This window comes from Mustelus asterias, unplaced genomic scaffold (genome assembly GCF_964213995.1).
Source record: "Mustelus asterias unplaced genomic scaffold, sMusAst1.hap1.1 HAP1_SCAFFOLD_3358, whole genome shotgun sequence".
Classification (NCBI taxonomy): Eukaryota; Metazoa; Chordata; class Chondrichthyes; order Carcharhiniformes; family Triakidae; genus Mustelus; species Mustelus asterias.
This window is the reverse complement of record NW_027593303.1, coordinates 20979-33254: the sequence shown is the minus strand read 5'-3', so window position 1 is coordinate 33254 and position 12276 is coordinate 20979. Positions and strand designations below refer to the sequence as shown.

At 53.3% G+C, this 12276-nt stretch overlaps 1 protein-coding gene across 1 annotated transcript; it reads left to right on the top strand.

Annotated features, from left to right (window-relative positions):
• The first annotated feature begins 489 nt into the window (after window positions 1–489).
• LOC144490490 (F-box/WD repeat-containing protein 9-like) lies at window positions 490–12002 on the top strand. Its single transcript, XM_078208231.1, has 7 exons — window positions 490–729; window positions 4739–4830; window positions 6647–6795; window positions 7365–7478; window positions 7628–7717; window positions 9075–9140; window positions 10227–12002. The coding sequence occupies exons 1-7, from the start codon at window positions 650–652 to the stop codon at window positions 10299–10301; spliced, it is 666 nt and encodes a 221-aa protein (XP_078064357.1). The 5' UTR covers window positions 490–649; the 3' UTR covers window positions 10302–12002.
• Window positions 12003–12276: the final 274 nt, after the last annotated feature.

Genomic DNA, 12276 nt, shown 5'->3' with positions numbered 1-12276 from the left:
TGACCTGTAACCAGTGGAGTTCCACAGGGATCAGTGCTGGGGCAGCACAGTGGTTAGCGCTGCTGCCTCACAGCTCCAGGGACCCAGGTTCATTTCCGGCCTTGGGTCACTGTCTGTGTGGAGCTTGCACGTGCTCCCCGTTTCTGCATGGGTTTCCTCCGGGTGCTCCGGTTTCCTCCCACAGTCCAATGGCCTACTCCTGTCCCTATTTCTTATGGTCTTATGCTTAACTCTGTTTGTCTCTCCACAGATGCTGCCAGACATGTTGAGTTTATCCAGCATTTTCTGTTCTTATATCAGATTTTCAGGGATCCGCAGTATTTTCTCCCCCCCCCCCCCCCCCCCCGCCCGCCCCTTGTAGCCTGCCCAATAATCATTGCTCAGACTGATTATCTGAGCATTATACTGCTGTTTGTGGGATCATGCTGTGCACAAGCTGGCTGCCATGCTTCCCACAGTACAACAACAGTGACTGGACTTTGAGACTGTGTCAGTGACTGGGAAGTACTGTGGGAAAGGCACTCTATAAATGCAAGTTGTTGTCTATGTTCTGACTGCAGTGTTGTGAGTTGCTGTGCCTGCTGCTTCTTGCTGTCACTCTCTCCTCTTCCTCCAGGGCTGGGTCTGGGCTCTCGCAGCCCAGGACAATATGCTATGCTCGGGATCATGGGACAGCAGTGTCAAGCTTTGGGACATGGCTTCAGAAGGGGCAGCAGTCCGGGAGATCAGGTAGTGGCAGCTTCTCTGTGATTTCCCCAGCAGAATATTTTTGTTTATTATGAGGGGAATTGAATGGAAGAATAGGGGAGGTTATGCTTCAGTTACGTGGGGCATTGGTGAGACCACGTGTGGAGTAGTGTGTGCAGTACTGGTCGTCTTATTTAAGGAAATGTGTAGGAAGCAGTTCAGGGCAGCTTTACTAGAATAATGCCTGGAATGGGCGGGTTATCTTGTCAGGAAAGGTTGGACAGGCTGGGCTTGTATCTGCTGGAGTTGAGAGACGACTTGATTGGAAGATATGATCCTGAGGGGTATTGACAGGGTGGGTGTGAAGAGGATGTTTCCTCTTCTGGGAAAATCTAGAACTTGGGGGTCACTGTTTAAAAATAATGGATCAAGTCGCCTTTTACTTTTTTAAGCTGGGGAAGATACAAGGCCAACCTGTCCAACCCTTCCTCATAAATACCCCCACAATAAATTCCAACACTCTATTAGCTTTGTAAGTGACTTGCTGTACCTGTATACCAGCCTTTTGTGATTCATGCACCAGGTCCCTCTGTATCTCAGAACTCTGCAATCCCTCAACATTTAGATGCCATCTGAACAAAGGACATTACAGCACAGGAACAGGCCCTTTGGCCCTCCAAGCCTGCACCGACCATGCTGCCCGACTGAACTAAAACCCCCTACCCTTCCGGGGACTATATCCCTCTATTCCCATCCTATTCATGTACTTGTCAAGACGCCCCTTAAAAGTCACTATCGTATCCGCTTCCACTACCTCCCCCGGCAACGAGTTCCAGGCACCCACCACTCTCTGTGTAAAAAATCTGCCTCGTACATCTCCTGTAAACCTCGCACCTTAAAACTATGCCCCCTAGTAACTGACTATTCCACCCTGGGAAAAAGCTTCTGACTATCCACTCTGCCCATGCCTCTCATAATCTTGTACACTTCTATCAGGTCTCCCCTCAACCTCCATCGCTCCAGTGAGAACAAACCAAGTTTCTCCAACCTCTCCTCATAGCTAATGCCCTCCATACCAGGCAACATCCTGGTAAATCTTTTCTGTACCCTCTCCAAAGCCACCACATCTTTCTGGTAGTGTGGCGACCAGAATTGAACACTATAATTCCAAGTGCGGCCGAACTAAGGTTCTATAAAGCTGCAACATGACTTGCCAATTTTTAAACTCAGTGCCCCGGTGCCCCGGCCAATGAAGGTAAGCATGCCGTATGCCTTCTTGACTACCTTCTCCACCTGCGTTGCCACTTTCAGTGACCTGTGTACCTGTACATCCAGATCCCTTTGCCTATCAATACTCCTAAGGGTTCGCCATTTACTGTATATTTCCTATCTGTATTAGACCTTCCAAAATGCATTACCTCACATTTGTCTGGATTAAACTCCATCTGCCATCTCTCCGCCCAAGTCTCCAACTGATCCATATCCTGCTGTATCCTCTGATGGTCCTCATCGCTATCCGCAAATCCACCAACCGTTGTGCTTCCTTTTTATTCTTCCTGTCAGAATGGGCAGGCCCACATTAAACTCCATTTGCCTGATCTTTGCCCACGCACCTAACCTGACTATCTCCTTGCTCGCTTGCCTCTGCTACAGTCCAATCTCGCTCACTGGGCTTCAGTTCAACTCTGCGATTCTAAAGGAACCAGCTAACTTAAATGGCCACAACATTTAACAATTTATGCCTTAAAGACAAGCTAAGGATTTCTGGTCTATTCTTTTAACTTTTATTCAGCCTCGAACATGCTTTCCTTTCTGTTATCTGTGTGTGTAACGTCGGGTCTTTTGTTCTTTTTTCCCTCGGGTTTAGTAGTTAATTTGCTCTCTATCTGGCGAATACCTTGTTGATTGGCCGATTACTGATCGCAGTATTAATGGTAAAAACATACATTTGGATTTGAAAAAAAGGAGAAAAGAAATTTTAAAACCTTTGTTATGATTAACCAAGGGGACAGAGCGGAGCCAGTTCATCTGAATTTCCCTGGTCATAACAATGTTATGATCACTCTTACCAATAGGATCCTTTACTATGAGGTCAGTAATTAATCTTTACCAGGCTTAAAATAGCCTGGTTGGTTCTAAATGTGTTGTTCCAAGAAACTACCTCAAATAGACTCTATGAATTCATCCTTTAGATTACCTCTGTCGAGATGATTTTTCCATTCTTCAGGAAGATTAAAATTTCCCCCAATTATTACAATTCCTTTCTTGCAAGTCAGCATGATTTCTTGGATTATCCTTGGTCCGACAGTGCAGTCACTATCAAGGGGACTTTTAAACCATTCCCACTAGTGACTTCTTTCCCTTACTATCTCTTAGCTCCATCCAAGATGATTCCCTTGAATTCCACATTTTGACCTTCTGAACCAAGATTATTTCTCACTGCTGCACTGATCTCTTCCTCTGTTAACAGAGCTACCCCACCTCCTTTTTCCTTTATTCCTGTCTTTCCAAAATGTCAAATACCCTTGAATATTCAGGAATGTTAGTGTGTGTCTTCCGTACCTGTAGAATGGGAGACTGAAACCAGAAGGACACTCGGTCCCGGGGATTGAGACCGGAAGGACACTCGGTCCCGGGGATTGAGACCGGAAGGACACTCGGTCCCGGGGATTGAGACCGGAAGGACACTCGGTCCCGGGGATTGAGACCGGAAGGACACTCGGTCCCGGGGATTGAGACCGGAAGGACACTCGGTCCCGGGGATTGAGACCGGAAGGACACTCGGTCCCGGGGACTGAGACCGGAAGGACACTCGGTCCCGGGGATTGAGACCGGAAGGACACTCGGTCCCGGGGATTGAGACCGGAAGGACACTCGGTCCCGGGGATTGAGACCGGAAGGACGCTCGGTCCCGGGGATTGAGACCAGAAGGACGCTCGGTCCCGGGGATTGAGACCAGAAGGACGCTCGGTCCCGGGGATTGAGACCGGAAGGACGCTCGGTCCCGGGGATTGAGACCGGAAGGACGCTCGGTCCCGGGGATTGAGACCGGAAGGACACTCGGTCCCGGGGATTGAGACCAGAAGGACGCTCGGTCCCGGGGATTGAGACCAGAAGGACGCTCGGTCCCGGGGATTGAGACCGGAAGGACGCTCGGTCCCGGGGATTGAGACCGGAAGGACGCTCGGTCCCGGGGATTGAGACCAGAAGGACACTCGGTCCCGGGGATTGAGACCGGAAGGACACTCGGTCCCGGGGATTGAGACCGGAAGAACACTCGGTCCCGGGGACTGAGACCGGAAGGACACACGGTCCCGGGGATTGAGACCGGAAGGACACTCGGTCCCGGGGATTGAGACCGGAAGGACACTCGGTCCCGGGGATTGAGACCGGAAGGACACTCGGTCCCGGGGATTGAGACCGGAAGGACGCTCAGTCCCGGGGACTGAGACGTGGGAGGACGCTCGGTCCCGGGGACTGGGACCTGGGAGGGGTGGAGAAAGGGGGGAATGCTCGGTCCTGGGGTCTGGGACCTGGAGGGGGGTGGAGGGTGGGAGGAAGCTCGGTCCCGGGGACTGAGACCTGGGGGTGGGGTGGAGGGTGGGGAGGACGCTCGGTCCCGGGGACTGGGACCTGGGGGGGAGGTGGGAGGACGCTTGGTCCCGGGGATTGAGACCTGGGGGGGTGGTGGAGGAAGGGGGGAACGCTCGGTCCCGCGTTGCTTCTTTAACAGAGTTGAACTTTGGGGTGAGACACTTGCATTTCGAAGCCGCCAGGTTCAGCGGGGAGGCGTCCCCTCGGGATCTTGCTGCATGAAGTGTAGGTCTCAGCTGATGGCTGGTTGGGGATTGTGATTCCCTCCAGTCAGACCCTCCTGGGGGACCGGAACGCAACTTGTCGCTGTGCAGTTTGGGGATGGCGCAGTGTCTGGAATACTGTCTGCACTGGTGGGACAGTGGAATTAGTATACTTGGGGGGGGGGGGGGGGGGGTGCGGACTGCAGCCCAGTTTAATCATTAGAAACGCAGTGACTGAGATTTTATTTCCACAGAGGGAAGGCAGCTGTGCTGTGTCTGGTTTACCTCTCCGATGTGCTGGTAACGGGATCCTATGATAAAACCGTGACTCTCTATGACCCACGAGGTTAGATCACTGCTTCCATCTCCATCTCTTTGTCAAGGTGACGTTTTGTTTCAGCTCAAGTGTGGTCAGGGTTTTGATCATGGGGAGGTGATGGCCCAGTGGTATTATCACTGGACTGTTCATCCAGAAACTCAGCGAATGTTCTGGGGACCCGGGTTCGAATCCCGCCACGGCAGATGGTGGAATTTGAATTCAATAAAAAATATCTGGAATTAAGAATCTACTGATGACCCTGAAACTATTGTCGATTGTCGTAAAAACCCATCTGGTTCACTAATACCCTTTAGGGAAGGAAATCTGCCTCCTTCCCCAGCCTGGCCGACATGTGACTCCAGAACCACAGCAATGTGTGGTTGACTCTCAACTGCCCTCTGAAATGGCCGGGCGAACCACTCAGTTAAAGGGCAACTAGGAAGGGCAATAAATACTGGCCAGCCAGCGATGCCCAGGTCCCAGGAACGGATGAAAAGAGAATTACAAACGAGAAATCATCTTCAGGAGAGGAGGAACTGTACCCCAGGGAGAATCGGAGAGGAGGAACTGTACCCCAGGGAGAGTCAGGAGAGGGGAATCTGTACCCCAGAGAGAGTCGGAGAGAGGGAACTGTACCCCAGGGAGAATCGGAGAGGAGGAACCGTACCCCAGGGAGAGTCAGGAGAGGGGAATCTGTACCCCAGGGAGAGTCAGGAGAGGGGAATCTGTACCCCAGAGAGAGTCGGAGAGAGGGAACTGTACCCCAGGGAGAGTCAGTAGAGGGGGAACTGTACCCCAGAGAGAGTCGGAGAGAGGGAACTGTACCCCAGGGAGAGTCAGGAGAGGGGAATCTATACCCCAGAGAGAGTCAGGAGAGGGGAATCTGTACCCCAGAGAGAGTCGGAGAGAGGGAATCTGTACCCCAGAGAGAGTCGGAGAGGAGGAACTGTACCCCAGGGAGAATCGGAGAGGAGGAACTGTACCCCAGGGAGAATCGGAGAGGAGGAACTGTACCCCAGGGAGAGTCAGGAGAGGGGAATCTGTACCCCAGAGAGAGTCGGAGAGAGGGATCTGTACCCCAGGGAGAGTCAGGAGAGGGGAATCTATACCCCAGAGAGAGTCAGGAGAGGGGAATCTGTACCCCAGAGAGAGTCGGAGAGAGGGAACTGTACCCCAGGGAGAGTCAGTAGAGGGGGAACTATACCCCAGGGAGAGTCAGTAGAGGGGGAACGATACCCCAGGGAGAGTCAGGAGAGGGGGAACTGTACCCCAGGGAGAGTCAGGAGAGGGGGAAATGTACTCCAGAGAGAGTCAGGAGAGGGATCTGTACCCCAGGGAGAGTCAGGAGAGAGGGAACTGTACCCCAGGGAGAGTCAGGAGAGAGGGAACTGTACCCGAGGGAGAGTCAGGAGAGGGGGAACTGTACTCCAGGGAGAGTTGGAGAGGAGGAACTGTACTACAGAGAGAGTCAGGAGAGGGATCTGTACCCCAGGGAGAGTCGGAGAGGAGGAACTGTACCCCAGGGAGAGTCGGAGAGGGATCTGTACCCCAGGGAGAGTCGGAGAGGGATCTGTACCCCAGGGAGAGTCGGAGAGGAGGAACTGTACCCCAGGGAGAGTCAGAGAGGAGGAACTGTACCCCAGAGAGAGTAGGAGAGGAGGGTCTCTTCCTCACCACCCCCTCCTCGCAGTCACGTCTTCCTGTTTCATTGCCATTGATTCCCTTGGGTGGAATGTTGTTGAGGGATTTAGCTGCTTATGTTGCTGTGTGTGGGAGGCAGAGGCCAGTCTAATGTGAACAGTGATATTAATTGCTGTTTAAATTCCCTCTCGTGTGTCTGCAGCTGGTTACCCAGTGTTATCCAGCCGGAAGCTGCACTCCAGTGCTGTCCTCTGTCTCGCTGCTGATGATCGATTTATCCTGAGTGGCAGTGAGGATCGCACCCTAGTGGTGGTCGATCGGCGAACCAATCATGTTCTTCAAAAGCTTCAGGTACCCGAGGACGTTAGCGCCCCGGTTAAAGACACAGAATCGAACATAGCCTGTCCCCCACATCAGCCCCTGGCCACATTCAACTCCCCCCCCCCCCCCCACACCCTCTCACCCTCTGCCCAATCCCTCCCACACACACACACACACAGACCCCCACACCCCACTGCCCCCTCACCCCCTACACCCCCCTCACCCCCTGGCTGAGCCCCCCCACACACACACACCCCACACCCCACCCCCCTACACCCCCCTCACCCCCTGGCTGAGCCCTCACACACACACCCCATCCCCACCCCACTGCCCCCTCACCCCCTACACCCCCCTCACCCCCTGGCTGAGCCCTCCCCCCCCCTCCACACCCCATTCCCACCCCACTGCCCCCTCACCCCGTACAGCCCCCTCACCCCCTGGCTGAGTCCTCCCACACACACACACCCCAACCCTCCCCCCCATCATCCCCTGGCTGAGCCCTCCCTGTCCATATCAGTCACCCCCCCCTCAGCCCCTGGCCGAATCTCTCTGCCTTGTTGTCTCTCACTCCCTCTCTCTCTCTCCCCTTCTCCCCTCAGTTGGATTCCTACCTGTTGACCATGTCGTACACTCCGGGTGAGCTGTGGGCTGGTGACAAGTGGGGTCTGGTCCATGTCTTTGACCAACAGGATGGCAGCTTCCAGCATGCCAAGGTAGGGCCCGGGGGGTAGGGGGTGGGAACGTTCGTTCTACAAGGTGCTGAGCTATGGGGGATTATAGAGTGACAGGAATCATGCCAGCAGCCATTGGCTGAGTTGTCACTCAGTCTCTCTGAGTGACCAATCCTTTCTCTTTCTCTTAGTGTTTTAACGTCGGACATCGTTCACAGCTGACTGGAATCAGACATTCTCTCGGCACCTTGTACTCATCCTCGACAGATAAAACAATTAAGGTAAGTCATAGCAGCACAAAAAGAGACCCTTCGGCCCATCGTGTCAATGCCAGTCTCTGGATCTGATCTGTGGCAGTTACGTGGGCTGAAGTGTTGGCTCTCTCCCTCGGCAGACACACACACAGCTCTGAGGGTATATGATTCCTGCTCTCTGCGGTTTGCTGGGACTGGGATAGGGACTGATAGTAACAGTAGGAGCAGGGGTAGGCCATTCAGCCCATCGAGCCTGCTCCACCAGTCAAACCAATCACGGCCGATCATTTTCCCCATCGCCCCCGTACCCGCAGTGTCCCAAAATCTCTCGGATTGGGTTTTGAACATACTCAGTGACTGAGTGTCCACATCCCTCTGGGTAGAGAACTCCAAAGATTCACCACCCTCTGAACCAAGAAATTCCTCCTCAACTCAGTCTAAGATGTCCTCCTGTGACTGCCTAGGGAACCACTTGCTCTCCGCCTCTTCTCTGCCTGTTACGGGGGATGTGGACTTGAATCCAGTTTTAACACACTTTGACCCAGTGGCCAACAGCGAGTCTGTGTCTTCACCAGGGGAGGAGGGAGCACAAAGATGTCTCCTAGTGGATTTATACTAGGACAGAAAGAGGCCACTCAGCCCTTTCCACCCTGGATTAGATTTTGCCTGAGCTGCATCTGAACTCCATTTAGCAGCCGGTGTTCCATATCAGCATTGCCATTTAAATCCCTGTGATAATGTGGAGTGAATCCAGATTTCACTTGGCCTCCCTGTGATAAAATATCTCCTGGAATCATAGAATCCCTACAGTGCAGAAGGAGGCCATTCGGCCCATCGAGTCTGCACCGACCACAATCCCACCCAGGTCCTATCCCGTAACCAAACGTATTTACCGTGGCTGGTCCCCCTAACACTCAGAGGCAATTTAGCATGGCCAATCCACCTAACCCACATGTCTTTCAGACTGTGGGAGGAAACCAGAGCACCCGGAGGAAACCCACGCAGACACGGGGAGAATGTGCAGACTCTGCACAGACAGTGACCCGAGGCTGGAATTGAACCCGGGTCCCTGGTGCTGTGAGGCAGCAGTGCTAACCACTGTGCCACCGTGCCGTCCCTAAATTCCCTCCAAAATGATTTGGCTGTAAATTGAAGATGGTTTTGCCTTTATCCTAGACCCTTTACCCATTTTAAACACCTCAAGCTGATTATCATTCATTCCTCTCCATACGACAGAGTCTGTGCAAACTGTTCTCAGCGTTTAACTCCATGAGTGCTATTCCACAGCTCCGGTGTGTGGTATGGTGAGGGACTGGTTGAGTGGGTTTTGTTTGCAATAGTGTACTAATCAGGGTGGGTGTTCTCTCTCTCTCTCTCTCTCCAGGTCCATGTGCCTACAGAACCTCCAAACACACTTTTCACTTTGCCCCATGGAGATGTGGTGAATGGGGTAAGTACAGTCAGTCTGTGTGAGTTGTGGGTTTGGAGTACAGTCAGTCTGTGTGTGTTGTGGGTTTGGAGTACAGTCAGTCTGTGTGTTGTGGGTTTGGAGTACAGTCACTCTTGTGGGCTGTGGGTTTGGAGTACAGTCAGTCTGTGTGTGCTGTGGGTTTGGAGTACAGTCAGTCTGTGTGTGCTGTGGGTTTGGAGTACAGTCAGTCTGTGTGTGCTGTGGGTTTGGAGTACAGTCAGTCTGTGTGTGTTGTGGGTTTGGAGTACAGTCAGTCTGTGTGTGTGCTGTGGGTTTGGAGTACAGTCTGTGTGTGTGTTGTGGGTTTGGAGTACAGTCAGTCTGTGTGTGTTGTGGGTTTGGAGTACAGTCAGTCTGTGTGTTGTGGGTTTGGAGTACAGTCAGTCTGTGTGTGCTGTGGGTTTGGAGTACAGTGTGTGTGTGTTGTGGGTTTGGAGTACAGTCAGTCTGTGTGTTGTGGGTTTGGAGTACAGTCAGTCTGTGTGTTGTGGGTTTGGAGTACAGTCAGTCTGTGTGTTGTGGGTTTGGAGTACAGTCAGTCTGTGTGTTGTGGGTTTGGAGTACAGTCAGTCTGTGTGTTGTGGGTTTGGAGTACAGTCAGTCTGTGTGTTGTGGGTTTGGAGTACAGTCAGTCTGTGTGTTGTGGGTTTGGAGTACAGTCAGTCTGTGTGTGTGTGTTGTGTGTTTGCCTGGGGGGGGGGGGCTGTGTGTTTGCCTGGGGGGGGGGGGCTGTGTGTTTGCCCGGGGGGGGGTTGGGGGGCTGTGTGTTTGCCCGGGGGGGGGTTGGGGGGCTGTGTGTTTGCCCGGGGGTTGGGGGGAGTGGTTGGGGGCCTGTGTGTTTGCCCAGGGGTGGGGGTGGGGTGGGTCTGTGTGTTTGCCCGAGGGGGGTGGGGGTGGGGGTGGTGGTTGGGGGGCTGTGTGTTTGCCCAGAGGTGGGGGTGCGGGGGGAGCTATGTGTTTCCCGGGGTGGGGGAGCCTGTGTGTTTACGGGGAGGGGAAGAGCTGCACGCTTTGCGGAGATGGTGCTGGGAACGTTAATGAGAATTCCGATGTTCCCTGATACAGATCAGCGTGGAGGGGGACGTGCTGGCAGCAGCTTCTGGATCCATGTCTGTGGAAATCTGGAGGATGACAAAGTGATGAGGAGACTGGAGCTGGGCGAATGGTTGGGCTTGCCGAGAGACAGCGCGAAAGGAGTCGCCCGTCAGTCCGTCCACCGTCACCTGGTCTACACACAGGAAACGGGTACTCTGGGGATCCCCTCGAAACACCCCTACTAACATCATGTGACTGCAAACTCCCCTCCCCCAAATATTTCCTAACACATTAAATTCCTATTGAACGAGGCACTCCAACACACTCCTGTGATTCCTGTCATCACTTGGGCCTCTTGTTTGTGTGTGACAGTGAATGGTGCTGATGATGCTGATGGCCCTGAATAACTCTCTCTGCGGGGTGAGGTCACACACAGACTGCAGCCTCTATCTGTGGAGGTTTGCGACCCACAGAACTTGCTGCTTTGTTAATAAGACAGCCTGTTTGAGGGAATAATTTAAATTGCTTGGTTGATGCCACACCGCAGACTGTCGAACCCTCTGTGTCTCACAGAGCAGACCAATTAATCACCCGCTGGCAACCACAGTCCATAGGATCTCGTCGCAAAGCCCCCCGATCGCAATGTGGAAAAACTCCCTCCCTTCCCCGTGCCACAGTCTCTGCTCCGTAAGTCGCTGACGGGACAGTGATTTGGAGCCGGCGTTCCCAGGTGTTTGGCCTCGAGTGTCCGTTTCATTTCGGTTGGTGGAATTCCCGTCTGAACCCAAGGTGGTGGCTTCAAGCCCCACTGCAGGGCTTTGAGCAGTGACACACACACACAGATTGCAGTGCTGGGAGACGCTGGCAGTGCCCCTGGGTGAGGCAGCACACCAACGTTCTGTCTGTCCCCTCAGGTGGCTGTTGGAGATCCCACGGCATGATACTGAAGAGCGAGGGAGTCAAATAATGACTTTGGAAAGGATGCTCCATTTACTCGATACGGAGAAAGCTCCAGGGACATGAGGAGGGAGCAATGCTGGTAATCCGATTGCCCTCCGTCCCGCTTTGATGGACCAATTGTGTTCTGTATGATTCTCGGACTTTCACTGGTGTACTGACCAATACCAATCCCTGAAGCAACCTCACTCAGGCTCTGCTCACTGACCCCGTCTCTGTCTGTGACATCTTGCCTTGCGCAAATTAGCTGCTGTTCTTCCCACAATACTGAGTGCATTTGAAAAGTATTTTTGAGGTGGTGAATGGCATTTATGTGAATGAAAGCTTTTACTTTGTTCTCTGTTCCCCTGAGGATCCCTTTCTGCCTTCTCTGAGTGGGAGGGGCATACTGAGGCTCTCCTGTGTAAGATGCAGAGTCTGCCCTCGACAGAGAGGCTGGTGTGTACGCTGCCTGTACGCTGCCTGTACGCTGCCTGTACGCTGCCTGTACTCTGCCTGTACTCTGCCTGTACGCTGCCTGTACTCTGCCTGTACGCTGCCTGTACGCTGCCTGTACTCTGCCTGTACTCTGCCTGTACTCTGCCTGTACTCTGCCTGTACGCTGCCTGTACGCTGCGAGTGGCCTATTCACACAGACTGTGAGACGAGTGTGTACGCTGCCCGAACGCTGCCCATACCCTTTCTCAGTCACGTCACATTGAGGCTGAGGGAAAGATTTCTCCAGGGGCTCCGGTAGCAGCGGGTGGACTCTGATCCCCCAGAACACGAGCTCAGCAAAAGGGGAAATGAAGCACAAACGGTACGAAGTCACTCAAATGGGAGCATATTGTCAATTAAAATAAAATATCTAAACAAATTGCTGTGTTTTCGAGGCTCACACGTCTTCCTCTGCTTGTTAACCTTAGACGATGGGAGAGGAGCAGTCTGTGCTGAGTGGGAGTACCCTACAGTACAGGCAGAGGCCGTTCGGCCCATCGAGTCTGTACCAACCCTCCGAAAGAGCACCTCACCCAGGCCCTCCCCTCCGCCCTATCCCTTTAACCCTGCGCATTTAGCATGGCCAATCCACCGAAACCCGCACGAAACCGGAGCACCCGGAGGAAACCCACGCAGACATGGGGAG